Genomic DNA, 19,767 nt, shown 5'->3' with positions numbered 1-19,767 from the left:
TTTTTCTGTATGATATAACGAGTCTCTCAGTGGAGGAATTTTGGTTCACTTTTCTTTACAATATTGCTTTAGTACATTTAGATTTGTAGCATTTATTCATGCTGAGCCTCAGTATTTTAATCAAGTTGGGGTCTGGACTTCATGTCAACGCCTGGATTCCCTCCCTTTTCAGTTATTCTGTTATAGATTCAGACCAAACTTACATCTATCAAACAGATGACCTCATATTTGACTCTGTACTTTGGTATCCAGAGGACTTTGTGGTCCACTCAATGACTGCAAGCTGTCCAGGTCCTGTGGCTGCAATGTTTTGTCTTTTTCTAATTGTACTGTCATATCCAAGAGTCTTAGATGTAGCTTTGGGTTTTTTTACAATTTCTCTGAACCTTTGGCTAAACTTGCTGAGATGATGAGATGTCCTCTCTCCTCATATATTGTAAATAACCTTATATCCATTACCAGATTAATAAGCAACAATCATTGCTGATGTCTCTCCTCCTTGAAATTGTCTCCTTGGCAACATATGCCTGAATTCTGCAGAACAGTAAACTGAAAACACTTCGGCTTTCTTTTAGGTGATCACGCTGATGTTAATCAGGGGCCTTTGATTAGCAGAACCTGGTTGCTTTTTACCCCTAATTCATGTTTGGAAGTGGTAAAGGTGGACATGAATACACTACTTCTAAATTTAACCTGTTTTCTTTTTTTCTTTCTTTATTTTACTTATTTTTTATTAAATAAATAATAACAAGGTGTAAATTGGAATGTGTTCTTGGTTCATCTGAGACTGCATTTATCTAATTTTAAGAAATGATGAGGACCAGATGACTGTGATCAGGTACACAAAATCATAAAATTGAAAGTGTTCTTTTTTCATATGACTGACTATTGCTGCAGCACCTTTTGTCAGCAAATACCTGAAGTGCCTTGTTTTAGCTCTTGTTTCATTAAGACCCTCCTTCCATAAAGTCCAGCCTTTTCTGATTGGTCAGAAGAAGAAAGAAACCTGCTGGAAAATCCATCTGTGTTGCTACAGGTGATCTGTTGTTTCCCAGTAACAGGTTCACCCACAATCATCTTTATATATAATTTGAACAGGCACAGTCAAACACCACAGCTATGACATCAGCTAAGTGTGTGTTAGACTTCAGGGTGGAGATTGGGAAAAGACCAATAAATCAGAGCTGACAGGCTTCCTTCAGGATAAGATATATTATTACTGCTGTTTGCTGACAGTGATTTTAAAGAAGTAGGGGAGGATGATGTAAGCTCTTCTATGACGCACTTTAACCAACAGAAACTAAATCCTAAGCGATCCAGAGCTTTTCTCTCTGAACTTAACGATCAATTTATCCCTGTGTCTTTTGTTTTACATTGGTTGAGGCTAAACTCAAGTCAACTGAGACATAAAGGTGGAAATAAAACACTAAGAAGACCTCATGAATCAGAAATTTTCAGAATAACAAACATCAAGCTGGAGATTCTGGGTCATCTAAAAAGATGCAAATTCCCTTATCAGGGCAGATTTTAGGGTAAAGTATCGCACCTCAAACTTCTTTTAGCATCAATTTCCTGTAGTAGAAATGATAGTGGAAAAGAACTCCTAATGACCTTAGTTCCAGGGAATAGTTCCTGCATTTGAAATCCTGCTATATTTAGTACTTTATGTGGGCTAAAAAAAACAGTATTTAATGGTTCATGTATGATCTGCAGCTCCTTAAACTTGATGAATAGACAAGGTCAATTTGTTGCCACTATGCTAATATGGTACAATAATGCAGGCTAGTTTAAATTTGGGGATTTGGGGATAAGTGGGATTGAATTTCACTCGTTTCTTCTGGATTGTGTTTGGGTGAAATGTCACATCAGGTCATAGCCAGAGTGGCCAGTTGGGAGCTTCCAGTGCATATCCAATGGGCTGTACAGGGCATGGGCAGTCTTCTATTACACCACTTAATCTGTTCAACATGTTTTTTCTCTAAAGACTGCACACCGTCAGGTTTGCAGTTTTTACATTTACAGTAAAAAGGCCTAATTATTGTGCATGCAGAATAATGAGAACTGAACGAAGAAGAGGGCTGATCTTGGAACTTAACATCCTGCACTGAAAATCAGTCCCACTTCAGCCATGGTCCAGACAAAATGAGTTAGGTGTAAAAGCAACCTAACAGTCCTCATAAGTGATGCAAAAGTTTTGCTATGAGAAGAATGAGATCTGACTTCTTACAGATTTGTCTGGATATTGAAGCATTCTGCTGGAGATTCAGCACAAGCTTTAAATGCAAAAACACCAGTTTGAGATTCTCCAAAGTTTCACAGGCTTGGAGTCCTTGATCTAATCTTTCAAAGTTTTACGCTTCTGACTGGTGAGGTATGTCAGATATCTGAACAATTACAATGTTTTTCCTTTTAGAGAGATGAAAATAGGCTTTGTGTTTTTGCCTTGAGCATTAAATATTTCAGTAAAGTTGTGAAGCATTCAGTTCTTGAGCTCTACATAGTTGCAGTACTGAAATATTTTACCTCAGTAAGGACTGTGTGATTAAAGGTTGCACCTCAAAACGAGAGCTAACCTATCTGAGGTTTGTTACACCCTAAAAGTACTCAGAAAAACAACAAATGTGGGCTCATAAAGAACTGAAAAGGTTGATGTCTTTGTTCTAGATAAATCCTTGTTGTGACTGAGTGACAGAATTCAGCTCTTGTATTGATTTGGACTGTGGAGATCGTTATTCTTTAAATCTTTATGGTTTTTGATATAAATCCTTTAAAAAGTGCCACCTTTCGATTTAATTTAACTGTAGTTTAATCTGCAGAAGTAAAGGTTAAATGCACTTTAACCTTATTGAGCTGTGACTTGTGATTCACAGACAATGGTCAATAAATTCCTTTGTTAGTCAGAAAAAGTCCAGTTTAGCCCTCCTTTTGTGTTTTAAAGGAGCTTTCCGATTCACTGCAGCTCTTAATGATTTAAAAGGTTTTTTTTTATTTTATGTTTTTCTATAAACATTACATGATGTATCTGTGTGAATGTATTGACTCAGGCAGGTGTAATGTTTGAACAACAGGGTGTAGATCGCAGTAATCTGAGGTATTTTCTCTGACGTATTGTGAGTCTTTGTTAACATCTGGCCTCTTTAGATCTTTCTCAGTCACTGTCTTTTTGTCCATCTGAACAGGTGCTGTCAGAGTCCCACCACAACTCATCCCGCCTCCATGGCCTCCAACGGCACCCCCAAGGGCTGCGGCTCTAATGTGGACTCCCTCTATTACAACCTGTGTGACCTCAGCGTCGTGTGGGGCATCGTGTTGGAGGCCTTCGCAGCAGCTGGAGTCATCTTCTCCTTCGTGCTCCTCATCTCGTTGCTCGGCAGCCTCCCTTTCATTAAAAACTCCAGCAACAAGAGTTCTGTCGGTCTTCATGCTTTATTCCAGATCTTCACCGCCGGCCTCTTCGGCCTGACGTTTGCCTTCATTGTGGGGAAGAACTTCTCCACCTGTGCATCGCGGAGGTTCCTCTTCGGAGTGTTCTTTGGAGGCTGCTTCGCCTGCATCCTGATGCAGTGTGTGAGGCTGAACATTCTGGCTAGGCGGGACCACAGGCCCCGGGGTTGGGTCTTGTGCCTGGGGGCGTTGGGGCTGTGGCTGGTGGAGGTGGTCATCAACACAGAGTGGCTGATCATTACGATGGTGCGCTACCCGAATGGGTCGCTTAATGCTACAGTTGAAACTAGAGCAGCCACGGCAACACCGTGCAACATCGCCAATCAGGACTTTGTCATGGCCCTGATCTACGTGATGACCCTGATCCTGGCTGTTGTGGTAGCAAGTCTGTTCGTCATGGCAGGAAAAAACTCGCAGTGGAGAAAAGATGGCGCTCTCATATTCGTGACGTCCCTCCTCTCTGTGGGTGTTTGGGTGGCATGGATCGTCATGTACGTGTATGGGAATGAGGAGACTGGGGGCCCAACATGGGATGACCCTACTTTGGCCATCGCCTTGGTGGGAAATGCCTGGGTGTTTGTCATCATCTACATCATCCCTCAGATTTGCTGCTTGACCACTGATGATGAGAGCAAACAAGACTTGGATGAGAATATGTACTCAAATAGAGGCGTCGGATACGAGACCATCTTGAAGGAGCAGAGCTCTCAGAACATATACATGGAAAATAAGGCTTTCTCCATGGATGAGCCCAGTCGAGGTATGTAATCTAGATGGTTTCTTCCAAAATCCTTTGAGTAAAGTGCCTCAAAAGTTAATATAAAACTGTCTTTTGTGTAGAAAACCCCACTAATAAGCAGCTTTTCGAGTTTCTTGACATTAACAATAGTTAATAGTTATTACCAAAGAACATCGGCAAACATGACTGAAAAGATAACAAAACGTTTTATCAACCCACCACATCACAGTTAACTTCTTTAACGCAGAATCATGTGTGTAGTTCTCCAACACTAAGCTACAGGCTATGACTCTTTAAAACCGACTAAACATGCAGGGAAAAATAGCAAAAAAATAGCAAATAGAAAATTGCTCTCAAAGTTTCTACAGATTTTTTAGCCTTTTCTTTAGTTGTAACTGATATGAAACTACAGTCTTTAACCTCTATGAAGTAGTAGTCTAAAACTTCTCAAAGCCACCTCTTAAGGTTGGACTGTAATTCATTAGAAATTGTTTTATGAGTTCATGATGAAATATATTATTGAGATAATGGATGAATAAAGCTTTAGTTAATTGGTGTAAAACCTCCCAAACTATCAACAATGTTCATGGATCAACAGCATCTTTTGCGTGCCAACAGCAACACATTCATTGAGCATTCAGAAGGCATTTAAATCATCATGATTTGTGAGCTATGAATCATGTTCTCATCTTCTTCATGGTCCAATATGCTTTAGTAGGCTTGGTTTAAGAGATTGTGAATTCTGTTTAAATTACAGTTTTTTATTATTAATTTCTGTCCAGATTAAATGCGGTTTATAGTTTATAGCTGAATAATTCCAATTAGTCACATCTAATTGGTCGATAGCCTGTTGAGTCAGTTTGAAAAAAACCTCTTTACCGTCACTTTTAAAGGCTCAGGGAACTGATCTGCAGCTGCGTTTTACTGGTCATCCTTCTGTAGCGGGAAGCGAAACATAAGCTGAGCAGCAAGTGCTATGTTATCAACAGTTAGAGAGCTCAGAGGGTACGAAGGTAACACACATTAGACTCCCACCTACTGGACTTATTACATTCATATAAACTTTTTTTCACTTTGACTTTTTTTGCTCTAGTACTGTACTACTTTGTGGTATTAAAAAGTACCTGGTAAAGGCTAGTAAACAATGATGCTTTGGAGCTAAAACTCTGCATTCAGAACTGACAGTAGGCTCATGTTCAAGTGTCAATACGCACTTTTACGTGATGCTAGAAAGAAATATTTAGCCCATTTTAGTCCAAGTGAATCCAGGCTTTAAAATGCATGTAAACATAATATTGCAAGTAAAAGTCTTGAGTCTCAAAACCAATCTAACCCACGCAGATAAAGCGGGCCCATGCACTCTTCACATGCTCTCAAGTTTAATCTTTTTGTTATAGTACAAAAACAGTAACATGTAAGTGTTCATTAATACAGCTGAATTCCCAATAAATCTGCTCTCAGTCGCATATTTTTCTGTTTCTTTTGTCAAGCTGCCAAATGTGTCAGAAACTGTGATTGCAAGCAGCTAATTGACACTGCGTCAACTTGCTGTTGCTTCAAACATTTCCAGACTGTTACACAATAAAATCCGGATCTTATATCCCCAGCATCATCTACATACTAGGGTGACAAAGGTAATTCTCCTGCTCATTTATTCTGGCATCAGAATGCTGGTCCAGTTAAGTGATCAGGTAGAAATCTGAGTTCGAAGTGAGGATGGTTAAAATATTTGGATATTTGGTCTTTTAGCTCAAAATATGTCTCTAATTTGATTTTGTTGCTGTATTTGGCATAAAAACAAGGTGTAACTGAACAGTTTTGATCTGGGGAGCTACAGACATGATAAAATCATGGCTGAGTTATCCATGATGACACACAATCAACGTTCAGAATAGAAATTTACTGTCGTTGTTGAGTTTCTTCCATGAAGCTGACTATGAAGAAAACAATAACTAATAACTCACGGATCATGTTATTTGAATTGGATGCTACATTAAGTAATGAATGTACCGTTGATTCATATCCTTTCCTCCTCGTTTGAGGTTTTAAAATTAACTCATGCTTTTTCTTGGACGACATCATGTATGATTCATGATTATTTGGACAAGCGTTTCTGACTGAGGCGCCCCGTCCTTTATGAAAGCACACTATGCAAAGCTTTTCATTTTCATCTGGCTGGAAGTAGTTTCACTGTTACCTGTAAAGCAAATATTTGCCCACTTAATGGATTTTAAAAAGTTTCTGTTTGTGAGTAAACTCAAACCAGAGAGGAGTGGAAGCACATATTGTAAAATACATCCACCTGTGACAGATGACACATCAGTCATGCCTTCTCCGCTGTTAGAAAGTTCATGAAAACACCCAGCAGGTTTTTTCTTTCCACATGCTCTGCTTATCATGGCCTGCACAGAGCTAATGTTTTAAGAATGCACAGAAAATTTTCTCAGAAGGTCGTTTCTTATCTGTGATGATCCCGCAGAATCTGATCTGCTGCAGCTAAAGACCCGAGCGGAGTCACACAGATCAGACAATAATCTCGGCTGTTTCAGGAAATTTGGATCACTGATGATGACGATGATGATGATCCTGGAAAGTTACTCAGTGTTTGCTATTTTTAGTCAGATATTATGTTGAAGTGGAAAGTTTTATTAATTTTTTGAGGTATACAGCTTTTTGTCTGCTTTTCATTTTGACGTAGTTTCAGATTTAGTTTTATGTAGATTCAGATTTTACTTTAATTATGGTCAGTGTGGCTGCTTTTAAAGAAAAGTTTTTATTTCAATGAAACAGTGAAATTCCTAAACTCGAGCATGATTGTTTGCGTATTGCTAAAAGTTCACGTTTTTGTCTTCACCAAACACTGTGCTGGTCAAACATATCTGATAAGCTCAGTTAAAATGATGGTTTTACCGCTTAAAGTTCGAATTTTTACAGATATCCAAAAGCATGTGGAGAGGACTAAACACAGTTTGAGATTCATTAAAGGTCAAACCCAGTTTCTTATCACTTCTTCTGTCCCACTGACTTGTTTTGAACTCAAATACCTGAAGTCACAAAGACATCCACGTTTCTCTGCAGTTAAAGAAAAGTTCTGTTCGTTTCCCATGAACGGAGCTACTATGGTTCCACAGTGATGCAGCTGTACTTCAACACCTCCGTTTTTATCCACTCACACAAGTTTATTTACATTTTTCAGGATTATTTTCCAGTTAGCATGTTTGGTGCTGTAGACATCTTTCTAAATGTCAGGCAGATAAAAAAGTTTAGTTTTTTTTTTTTTATGCAAAAGATTAAACTTAGTAACGTGACCCTTTAGTTCAGCCTGACTTTGAAAAACAAAACACCATCACCAGGAATGTTTATCATCACCAGCTTTGTTTCAATCATTCACCGACACATTTTACAAGACTATGATCATCAAATCTCACAACTTTCCCAAAATTATTTTTCAGGATGTTGTTTATTGGATTCAGTACCCTGTACACAATTATTTTATCTTCTTAGAGCCCTAACTGTTGTAGAGCAGCACTGACTTTACTTGCAATCATTAACTATTCAAACAATAAAAGGTTTTTAAGCTGTCATGAAGCGTAAATAGCATTTGTCAGCACCAAGGTTGACAAATGTAAGCAGCTCCCGTAGTTCCCAGTGTTTCAGTCAGACTTTCAGAGAGATTGAACCTCTTGACTCACTCAGTTAATGAGTGTCTCACCACTGTATCACTCTCCAACTTCCCACCTGAAACATCACGCCCTCTAGTCTCCACAGAGACTGAACAGTGGCCGGGATAGTTATTTGATGAGATATTCAGATGTTAGCAGTCTAAAAGGTTAATGCTGATAAACAGCAGCTCTGAAAGGGTATAAAGAAATCACACATGGGTGATAAAATAGTGACATTTTTTTTTATTTTTCCTCTGTCCATCCCAGGATCCAAGCCAGTTTCTCCATACAGCGGCTACACCGGCCAGGTGCGCAGTTCGGTCTACCAGCCCACTGAGCTGGCTCTCATCACCAAAGCTTTAGGAAATGTGAGTATAAAAGTTTACAGCCACCCACATTTGAATGCCTTAAAAAACTGTAGCAGCCACAGATACACAAACACACTTTTCTTCCTGTAGGCAAATTATTATGAAAATGGGGATCATGTAACAGTTCCTGATACAACTTTTATAACATATTTACACAAAAAACAAATGAGTGTGAACACAGTGTCAGTGAGATCTAAGGTGTACTCACATAGATGCTCAGTGACAAATGACAGCAGCTATCCTAAAACAGCCCTTCCTAATAACTCAGTTAATTATGGCAAAGCCGCAGCCAAGCAAAACAAAGACTGATAACAACTCACTCCTGGGGAGGAGATAAAAAGTATGGATGACATTTAAGACGGCATGTACAAAGGGACATTTGTCAGAATTCATGCCAGGATTTTAATGGGCAATTTGTTGTGGGGGGTTACAGATTGTTTTGTACAAGGGAAGCCAATGCAAAGCTTATTTTTTATCATATCTGTTTATTATGGAAGTAAAATTATAGAGAAAATGTCAAGGAATAATAAAAATTGGCAACATTAAAGATTTTTCTCTGAAAAGTTGTACTGATTGGAGGGTTAAGACACATTCTGTATGGATTCTGTCTTGGTACAGGTCTTGTTAGACTCAGAAGCACTGCTTTTGACACTATCTAGTTGAGACTTGAACATATTGGGATCAAGAATATAGCTCTGGTTTGGTTTAAATTAGATCTTTCTGACCGATTCCAGTTTTTTCATGTTAATAGTGTTTCTTCCTCACATACCAGAGGTAATTGTGGTGTTCCTCAGGGTTCTGGACTTGGAACAGTTCTGTTCTATCTATATAATTCCTTTACTATCAGGCAACATCACATGTACCTTCACTGTTATGCTGATGATGCACAGTTTTCAATTTACATATAAAACCTCTGGAAACCAATGTTAATGAAGTTGCAACTTGTCTTCAAGATATAGAGTCTTGGACGAACCATAATTTCCTACTTTTGAATCCAAAGAAAACTTTAGAAAGCTGCTATTCTACTCTGTAATCATCCTGGATGGCATTATCTGTGGTGCCTATGGAGAACCTTGTAGTCTCTAGGTCTCTAGATGAGGTTTTTCTACCTGCAAAATGTTGCCACAATCAGGTGTATGATGCATTCATTCACCAGATAACTGCAACTGGATTTTCCCTGGGTGACCAAGTAACTCCCTCAAAGTTTTTCAGTTTATCCAGAATATTGTGGCCAGAGTACTATGTTTTTAAAACTAGACTTAAAACTTAACTTTGTGAGACAGCTTGTGCCTAACTAACCAAATTATATGTACCCATACTTGTTTTAATATTTATTTATATTTACAAATCTTTTATTTTCTTCTTTGGTGTCTTGTTTTTATAAGTGTTCCCTTTTTAAAATGTTTTATTGGTGTCTGTATATGTGTGTTCTTTATAAATGTTGCCTCACTTCTGTAAAGCACTTAGGGTTTCTTTTTGTATGAAAGGATCTATATAAAAGGAAGTTAATTTAATTCAGTTCAGTTAAAAACAAAAGAAACCTTGGCATCTGTATGTCCACCATACTGAGGACAAGTGGTGCAGCTCATTTAACGACAAAACTGGTGTCCCATAAAGGAATATGATAAAGGGAGAGCCGGGAGAAATAGTTTGAGTTTAACTAGAGCTGAAGCCTCCATCCCCTTAACCGTTTTTGTCATGACCATGTTGTGGCTTCATGCAGCACCCACCGGACCAGTCCTATGACATGATCATTCCCAGAGCTTCCACTGGCTCTGCAGCCAACAGCAGGAGCAGCGCCTCCTCCACACACACCGAGGCTGCACACATGCAGATAAGCGTAGGTTGAACCCCCGGCGGCTCTCCGTCTTTGCTCCGCAGTCCTTCCTGTTATCACTTGCTTACCTCCAGGTGCTTTTCTATTCCCTGCCATGTTGGCCTCTCAACTACTGTATCCATAGCAACGTCTACCAGTTAACCATGAATCCCTTCTTTGTCTGGATCTTTTTTTTTTTTTTTTACCTTGTGCTGTCCACTCTTTCAAGGCCTCGTGTCTTATACTTCCTCTGTGCAATATTCTACTAGAACTGACAGCACTCTGTACTTCTTCCATAATTTCATTAGACAAGAAATTATGTTGATTTAATGTGATTTTTCTTCTCCGTGTTCATCATTTGCTTTCATAGCTTTTCCAACCATTTTTTACACAATTTTGCTATATTTCTGTATATATATATATATATGAATGTATATAATCCTGTAATTAATTCTTCACTAAATTGATCAGTTTTTCATTTTTTTTAAATGCATTTTATTAATTTCATATATAAATATTTTTTATATTTTATTATAAACATTATATTTTATCCAATTATATTTTACTTTTTTACTTATATTTTTTATTTAACTTACATATTTGCACATTACAACTAACATATCACAATGGATCTACAAAATCACAAAAGAAATAACCACAGCTATGTGAAAATATACAGTATTCCATATGATGATTGGAGAACTGTGTGTGGTCTTTGTGAACTTCATCCCTCATTGATCTATTCAATATTATTTTCATGAAAAACAATTTAAAAAGGAAACTAAAAAGTTTAATTAGAGAAAGGAGTCATGCCATTAACTCCTAATTCTTCTAATCTAGTTACACTACATCTTTTATCACTGAACAAAATACAATCATTTAGGATCATATTTTAAAACTTTAGGTTATTTTTCACTTTTCATCCAAGACTCAAATGAATATTCATTTTAATCTGTTAATCATCAACTTTCTCTCCTCTTATCCAGGGACAGGGTTTAAACCAGACACCCCAGTGGTGAAAATGCCATGGCTCTCTACACTTGGTCAAAATACCTTCAGCTGATGTCTTCTCATTTGCACTTGCTGACTGTATATTTGCTGTTATTCATGGTTCCCTAAGCTGGCTCTAAGAGGAACCCTTGGACCCAACACATGGCAGTGAATGTGGGGTCATCCCTCTGATGGAGATAAACCTTCTATTGCCACTGGGTGTCAGACAATGGAGCTTAATTTGGAAAGTCCAGGGATGAAGCTTTGCTTCAGAACAAAGACTTTTTACAGCAGTCACCATTTGCTGACAGCGAACTTTGAGCTCTCAGCTGGACCCAAACACACAGATGAAGACTGACGGTCTGCACATGATATTTAGTCCATAACTACAATAGATAATTTTTTACTCAGCTTAGCATGAGGACATCGCAACCTAATTAAGAAACCTATTTCATTTACAATAATGATGGTGCAATGTTGAGTTTAATTATCACATGTAATGTATTTTTGTTCCTGGGTTGTCAATGATGTTAATGATTACTCCCCTAAGTCCCTACAAAGGATTGCTCCTGGTATTGAATTAATGCAGTTACTTTATATTGTAAAGGTGTCATTGATTTTGCAATGCATATAAGTGATGTATGTTTGTGCATATTTAATATTATTTAAAGTACTAATGTGTGGTATTTAATTATTTTAAATAATTTCTAACAATCAAACAGAATAGAAAGCAGAAGTCCAGCCTGTTGTACATTTCTATCACAGGCTTCATGTTGCTCGGTGTAATTTCTCCCTAAAGGTTTCTTTCATTAGGTTTCTGAAAATCTTAATCTTAATCCAATTTAGTTCTTTTAGTAAATATGTAGGAGATAAGTAATACAAGATAAGAAAAAGGCTTCCAGTTGTTATATCAACTATCTTTAACAACTAGGGATGTTACAAAACCAGCAGTTTGGAACCAGTACCACTGAAATACTTTATACAATAAAAAATGATAAATAAAATAATATATTCAGATGTAAAGTTTAAAAAAATGTCAGCTGTAATGTACAGTGATGCTGTTGTGGTTATGAGAAGAGTTTGGGTGACTTTATAAGAGGTCACTGAAATACTTTAAATCAACATTGTTACACAGGAAAAATACAGCTACTGCAGTCCACAAGCATCTGTATTATTTATAACCATAAACTGTTACTTACCCAGTTCTGCAAATATATGCACGTTCCAGAGTAAAATCTTGTTTAGTAGACCTGCAGAACCATCTTATACTGTTATAATAGTAATGTTCAAATACATTTTCAAGTTTGCTGTGGCAGTCACCGACCAATATAAGATATGAATTCATGATACAGTTATGCCCAAAATTTTATATGTGTGCAATGTGCATTTTCTATTATATTGAGAAGAAGTGATCATTTTCTTTGGCTGATGCATTAAACTGCTCAACAATTGAGAAGCCATTCGTAAAGCTCAGAAAATGAACCAAGATAATCATAATTATCCTAAAAGCATGTTGTGAATTAGAATAACTCTTCCTGTTGGACAGTAGGTACTAACTGCATTTGAAAGCAGACAGAAACCTTTTTTCATGTTTTAAGAAAAACAAATGAAAGAAACCATGTGAGACAATTCACTGATCAAGCCTGGTAATAAATGTTGAGACTTTAGTTGTTAGTAATTTTTACATTTATTTATAGAAATAGACACAGATCACAGCCAAGGGTTTGCTTTTAATGTACTACAAATAAAAAATCACTTGTGATGCCCTGAATTGTGTCCTGTAATCAGTCTGGTGGTGTGACAGTAGAGTAAATGTAGAGTCAAAGCAAAAGAGAGCTGAGGACTAAATGAACTTTACATTTTACCACAGAAAAACCAAAAACATCCAGCTGTGTGGTAACAGCAGCCACTCATCAGCTGGTGCAAATTCACTGATCGATCAGATGTCACCGACATCAAATGGCTGAATTCATCAAGGTCATCAGAGGACATGGAAATAATGGGTCATAGTATCAGCTGGCAGCACCCTACAATTTCAAACCATCTTTAGCATCTCTGCTTATGGTGAAAACTCTTTACATCATTTAACATCCTCTCAGTGCTAAAGGGAAAAAATGTAATGCAGGGAAAGCTTAATAAAACAGAGCTGAGCTTTTCTGCATATACTAAAAAGGAAATCATTGTGTTCCTTTGCTTTTCATGTAGTAGTAGGGGAATCAATGGCTTCTCCATCTAGCAGTTCTGGTTTGTTGTCTGGTGTTGGTGGTAGACTGGATCCTTGTGTCTGACCACAATGAATTGCATGGCTGGCTCCATGTTAGTAGCTGTTGGGTTGTTGATACTGGGGCTGGTTTCTGTCTCAGCCTGACCTGTGTCCTTCCTCCTTACAAAAAAGTCAGAAATATGTCCCTTTCTCTTTTTTACATCATCCTGTCCAAAATAAGACTGCTTCAAAGGCCACATTTGCCCTCATGGCTTACATTCAAATAAATTAACAGCCTTGCTAGCCTCCTTTCATAATATTAGCAGTGGTACTTGTGCACTGATTAAATAACCTGTAGAATTGTGCAGCGAAATATCAATATTTTTAAAGGATGACTAACAAGGAAACCACTTTCCATTTTACTCCAGACTGGTGTAGTGACACTGGTGGTCGATGTGTCTGAAACGATGTTTCTGTCCTCCTCACCTACACACTATTAATCAGCTGAGGTGGCATCTGGAGGGTCCAATCAGGTTTCAGAGGTGGCCATGACCACCTTAGCCACCTCCCTAGCTGCAACCATTTTTCAAGCATTAAAGCTTTGGGGAAATTGTGCATTAGGTCTCAATACTGCAAATGTGGCTATCTATAATAGAAAACTACTTTACCTTTTACTGTTTTTGTTTTGATCCAGAGAAAAGCAAAAGCATTTACAATGAGGAATTTAATGACTTCTTTACAGGAGATTTTGGATTCATCCATCAATACAAACACACAGGAATAAGACCTTCTCTGTCCCACATAAAATTAAAAAGTCAAACTGCACACACAACAATAGAACTTCAACTTTGTCACTGATCTGATTTATTCTGCTCAAGGAAAGGAGCAGATTTTTAAACCGATTACCATTTGAGTTGTTAGCTATTTATGTAATCTTGGATCCATCGGAGCAGGTTCCCACAGATTTCATTCAGTACCTCCTTGCTCATATTTCACTTGCCTTCATTAAACCGTCTCAGGCTGCTCACTACTGATCTATCTCTGTTTTATGGGCTGTGAATTATGAGTGAGCCAGCTGCTCTGGCCTGATAACCTCCAGGTGTCCTGAGGAGGTGAAGCAAGGCCAAGTCCTGGCTCTATTTTCAGGCTCAGCAGACTTGCCTAACACATGTGCTTTTATCAGCAATTTTCATTCTCACACAATGCACAGCCCAGTAAAAATTCTGAAAGAAAACCTCTGCTGAGAACCAGATAAGCTGAGAGGGAAGATCAATGAAATATGCAACCGTATTCGCTTCTTTTTTTCCACCTTTATGTTCGGTCAGACAGGCTGTGTCCGAATGTCCACCCTACTCCCTAACCCCTCATTCATTACACAGAGCTGCACTACATAGCACACTACATAGTGACGCATTCTCTTGGCGATTCGGACATGCAGTGATTTATATTCTTGATTTAGAATAGATTATTAAAATGACTGATATAGGATTCTGTTATATGCGTCATTTTGTTTTTCTTTGACAAATCAATAAAGTAGCTACAGACCCCAGGCTAACCCCATACTACCTGATAGCAGATTAGTGTCACCTTGTCTTCGGCAGGCTGCAAATTTAAGATTCACTTTAGACGCAAAACATGGCCTTTCATGGAAAACTGGAAGAGCTTTTGCAGGAATTTTATACTGATTTGCAGAGTTTTGGTTTTCTAATATTTCTGAAAGTTTGTAGTCAAAATATGTTTTCCTTTTTGGCCCCATAAAACAGCTGTTGAGTGGGTTATGTGTATCATCTTGGTTTCAAATAAAAGCCAAGATACGTGTTGCTGTGTCAGCCCAATTCATCTGGGAATTAGTAATGCCTGATGAGTAAATGTGCAATGTGTGTGTTACAAAGGATAATATCTTAGGAAGCCACCAGCCAATGTTGAGGATGGACACGTCTATCATTGGTCAGAGTCAGCAACAACAAGGGATAGTCCTGAAATTAACCTTAGGCCTTGTTTCATTTACAGTTTTGGTTGGACAAAATTTTAAAGGTTTGAGAACCGACTCCAACAACAACAATGGTGGACCTCTGTGTTCTGTTTGTGCTGCTGAATCTTCTAGTTATCTTAAAGCAAAACCTGCTTTTTTGTGCAACATTTAAGCTGACAGCAAAGACGCATAGATTACATACACTAAATAACCACTACTCCTCTGTACAGGCAGTTGTTACAGCTTCAGGTCTGGTGAGGATGTCATGCACACATTGGGTGTGTTGTTGCAAAGTTACACCACTCACTCCAGGCTACCACCTCCAGAGTGCATGGAGGCAGTTTTCACTCTGCAGTTGTACAAATGCAACTTTTTTCAAGTACACAAAGGGGAAATTTTGGAGTTTTGCATAGAAATGTTGTGTAAACATGGCCTAATAAAAACACCATGAGGATCCAGAAAGAAGTTAATCCCAAGATAGTATATCAGAGGAAGATTGAATATTTCACGATAAAAGACCATCATCTTCATGGAAACTGGCAGAAGCTTCATGATTCATTTTAAACAAACAAAATTTAAAAAATAAATAAATAAATAAAAAAAGAAGAAGAAGAATAAAAAAATGGAAAAATCAATTCAACTCATTAAACAGACTCACGTCCATTAATACACATATTGTCAGGATGCAGCAGAAGTGAGGACCCAAATACAGACAGTAAAGGTAGGAGGCAGAAATATGCTGTTGGGCAAGATTTAATTCAGAATTTAAAACAGGAAACAAGACATGGATAAACATAAGGACCTGACAAAAGAAAGCTGAAAACCAAGGGGCATATATACACAGAGGGAGTAATGAGGAACAGGAGAAGTAAGTGACAAATCCGACCAGGTGAGCCTGACACAGAAAACACAGAACACGCCAGGGAATGAACAAACCTGGAAACAAAACCAAATATGACAAAACCAAGAACATATCCTATGACCCTAAAACAAGATCTTAACATGAACTAAATATGACAAGACCTGAACTATAACGCAAGATCCTAACATAACTAAATATAAGAACAAGAACCCTGAACCATGACTTACACAGAGACCAGACGGGACAAACCCATAATCCTGAAATAAGAACTGAACAGAAAACAGAACATGACAAAACCTAAACCAATATATAAACAGGGATTAGACATGACAAAATCGAAATGATCATGACACATATATGTGTATTTTACCACAAAACAGCAAACATAAGATTTTTGCTTGTTTGGTAAAGTCTTTTAGCTGAAGGTCTTTCTGTCATGTTGGTATGCTACAGGGATCGGTGCTTCCTAGCATGTGCAAATATCTACTGCATGTAACTCATGCTGCTTGGGTCTCACATCAAGAAGAGATTCATCAGAGATGAAAACTGGGTTTATTTTACTAGATGGCTCTATAGAATAAATATTTTTAAAAAGTGAATATAAAAAGTGACATTTTGAGCTTGTTCCCTTTGGTCAGAATTGATTGTACAGAATCATGGCATTAAAACCTGACTTAACCTGATGTTGGACTCAATCATCAGCTTGCAGCTTCGGGAGGATGAAGGGAATACTGAGAGTTCCTGGAACAGCAGTGTCAGCTGAGTGAGAGACATCTCACTGTCAGCTAATTGATCCTCAAAGCTGACGCCTGCATCCCACTGATAGAGCAGGTATCTAAGATACTGTGCAGTTTTTCCAGTTAGTGTCACACAAACACAGTGAGTGTCTGAGTTCTAGAAAGTTTCAGTAATGATTTTCATATTCAGCTGTGTCACTTTGGTTCTGTCAACAAAGAAGACAGTTTACACAGCATCAAATCCAGTGTCATTAGTAGACACACACTTTCCAGAAAGTGTTGTAAAAAGTTGGATAACCAGTTCAAATGCCCTTCCTGTTGTTTGTCTTAGTGCATATCCTGTTGACAGGACTATAAGGTGAAAAATCTGCCATCTTTCAGAATCTACTGCAGCAAAATTCCCATAATTAAGAAATTAACTAATCTCATCATGCACAGTTTGTATATATTAATGGATTATTTTACTTATGTAATATGTGAGCAGAATTTAAGTGGCATAGCAGGTCATGATTGAGCTCTTCCTGTTCCACATGTTGCTGGAAAATTAACTCTGATTAGTGTTTTTGGACATAAGATAATCAAAAAAATATTTCTGAAGCTTTCAACAGCATCTTACTTTCATCTCAGATGTTTTACAGATTGTAATGGAAATGGTGTCAATAATTTGCACCCCCTCCCTTATTTGAACGTAAGATCTTTCTGATTTATGTGAGTGTCTAACACTGAATCAATTACAGTGTCATTCATTGTGTGAAATCATTGTTTATTTTTACTAAATCACAAACGTGGATTTTGGTAGATTTAATTTTATACATAAATAACTAATGACGGCAAAAACATTTAAATGTGAAGATCTGTTAGTTTGACTTGGCTAGAACTCTGCTATATAGTTATTTTCTGCCCTGTGAATAACTTAACACAACAGATGGACAGATGACAGAAATGAGGGGAAGTGCTTTGACTTGGTTCATGTTTATATAATTTTATTAAATGGTTTGTAGGAATATTGCTGATGATTAATAAGGTAACTGGCTGCTTTTTTGTGCAGGCCTCAGAGGGGGTCTGTCCCAGGTCCCACCCATGGGAAAGAGGAGAAGCAGAGGAAGAGGGAAGGGAGGGGTAGGTCATTATAAATGACAACAAACAGGTGTGCCAAGCAGGTGGGCATTTGAAGATATATGATATGGAGGCGAGTGTTTAAGGTGTCATCCTGCTCCCCAACTTCCGCTAAATCTATTACAACTTTCAAATGTTTAACTTAATTTTCTTTTAAGTAATACAAATATGATCATTAGAAATAGCACTGTTCAATGTAATGTAAAAATGACTCGGAGTTACAGCAAGGTGACATTGAAAGTCACGTCATGTATAATGTTAGTTGAAATGAAGCTTGAGTTTGTGGCAGTTATGTCTGCTTGTCTAAAATTTGTCTCTGAAGCTCTAAAAAATATGTAACCATGTAGACCATCTCTACTGGCTGCACATGTGCCTGGCTCAAAGAAAAGCCACAATACTGGCCCCAGATAACTGCTGCCTACATGATACACAGCACACACCCCAAGTTTACCCTTAATCTTTATACCAATATATGACACAGTCTTCCCACAAATATGTTACGGCTTAGTTCATAATTGACCCATAAAGCCAAATTCAAATCAATCATATCAACAAAGCAGTGTGTCTCCATGGAGCTGTAGCATTTTTGTGGAGTTTTGGGATTAAGGTTACAGTGTGTGAGTTGTGTCATGTAGGTAAACAGAAATCTGCAAGAAGGAAAAGTAAAGCCAAAAACAGTAGCCTTTCCAGTGGTCAAGCCCAGCTTAGCAAAAGAAATTATTTGACCTCAGTTAATTATGCTCCTACATAACAACTGTATGAGTGATTTACTTGCCTTTCAGGGCTTTGTAATATTGAATTTTCATTGTTATTACACTAGACATTGAATTAACTCCACAAAAGAACAAAGTGTCCCTTGATTTTATGACATATATTTACATGACTGTTTTAACAACGTCCACATTTGGAGGTCAGAGTGGAGCTAAAATCCTGTTGAGCTGAACAAGGGGTTTGAATCCCATCCCAGCTGTTTGTTTTACTGAAACTTAACATTTAAATGTTAGAGAGCATGTTCCAGGATTCAGTCACGATTTAAGGATTTCATCGCTGCTTTATACGTAAAATATGACGGTGTCAGATAAAAAAAAAAAAAACATGACGTGTTTAAAACAGACTGAACCAGATTTCCTGGCGAAATGGATTACATTGAAATTTCATGCTGAAGGGTGTTTTGTTTTTTAAAAAAAGAAACAGGATTTGTGTTCATAATTGTAATTCCAGTTTACTGTTTCTTAAATATTCAATTTTTTCCAAGAGTCATGTGACCCTGCATAGCAGTGCTGTGCAAGTTCATGCTTCTCATGAACTAGTTCAAAGTTAAGTTCTCACAGATTAAATAGTTCATGTTCAGAGTTCACCATTTCAGTGTTGAACTAGGTAAAAGTTCAGTTCAGTTTTAGGTTAGAAGTGAAAAAGAAAAGAAATTATAGTGTTGTTTCGAATGTAATAGCCCCTAAAATTCTATCAAAGTATATCTGCATGTGGAACAGATGTGTGGACAGAAAACAAAAATAACCTTTCAGTGTAACAGAAGTTAATTTTTGTTAAACAGCTATCAGCTTACCATCCATCCATCCATGGGAGGAGAGGCCCATGTCACCCTTTCGGGCTGAGCCCGTCTGGGCCCCATGGGCAAAGGCCCAACAACCAGATGCTCGCCTCCCTGCCCCACCTCCAGGCCTGGCTCCAGAGGGGGGCCCCGGTGACCCACGTCCAGGCAAGGGAAACCTTGGTCCTTGCTTTGTCATCGTCATAGGGGTGATTTGAGCTGCACTTCGTCTGGTCCCTCCTCTAGACACCTGTTTGCCATGGGTGACCCTACCAGGGGCATGAGCCCCCTACAACATAGCCGCTAGGA

General features: G+C 38.0%; 1 protein-coding gene across 2 annotated transcripts in view; it reads left to right on the top strand.

The window, feature by feature from the left end:
- Window positions 1–12,790, top strand: part of gprc5c (G protein-coupled receptor, class C, group 5, member C) — a 14,102-nt gene extending 1,312 nt beyond the window's left edge. Inside the window, exons 2-5 of one of the 2 annotated variants that reach the window (XM_041974021.1) lie at window positions 3,180–4,204; window positions 8,113–8,213; window positions 9,937–10,053; window positions 11,016–12,790. In XM_041974021.1, coding sequence (XP_041829955.1) covers window positions 3,217–4,204; window positions 8,113–8,213; window positions 9,937–10,053; window positions 11,016–11,048 — 1,239 coding nt within the window. In that variant the 5' untranslated portion in view covers window positions 3,180–3,216 and the 3' untranslated portion in view covers window positions 11,049–12,790. The remainder of the gene's footprint in view (window positions 1–3,179; window positions 4,205–8,112; window positions 8,214–9,936; window positions 10,054–11,015) is intronic. The other variant, XM_041974022.1, reaches the window with a different exon arrangement.
- Window positions 12,791–19,767: the final 6,977 nt, after the last annotated feature.

This window comes from Melanotaenia boesemani, chromosome 21 (assembly GCF_017639745.1).
Source record: "Melanotaenia boesemani isolate fMelBoe1 chromosome 21, fMelBoe1.pri, whole genome shotgun sequence".
Classification (NCBI taxonomy): Eukaryota; Metazoa; Chordata; class Actinopteri; order Atheriniformes; family Melanotaeniidae; genus Melanotaenia; species Melanotaenia boesemani.
This window is presented reverse-complemented; position numbering and strand designations above follow the sequence as displayed.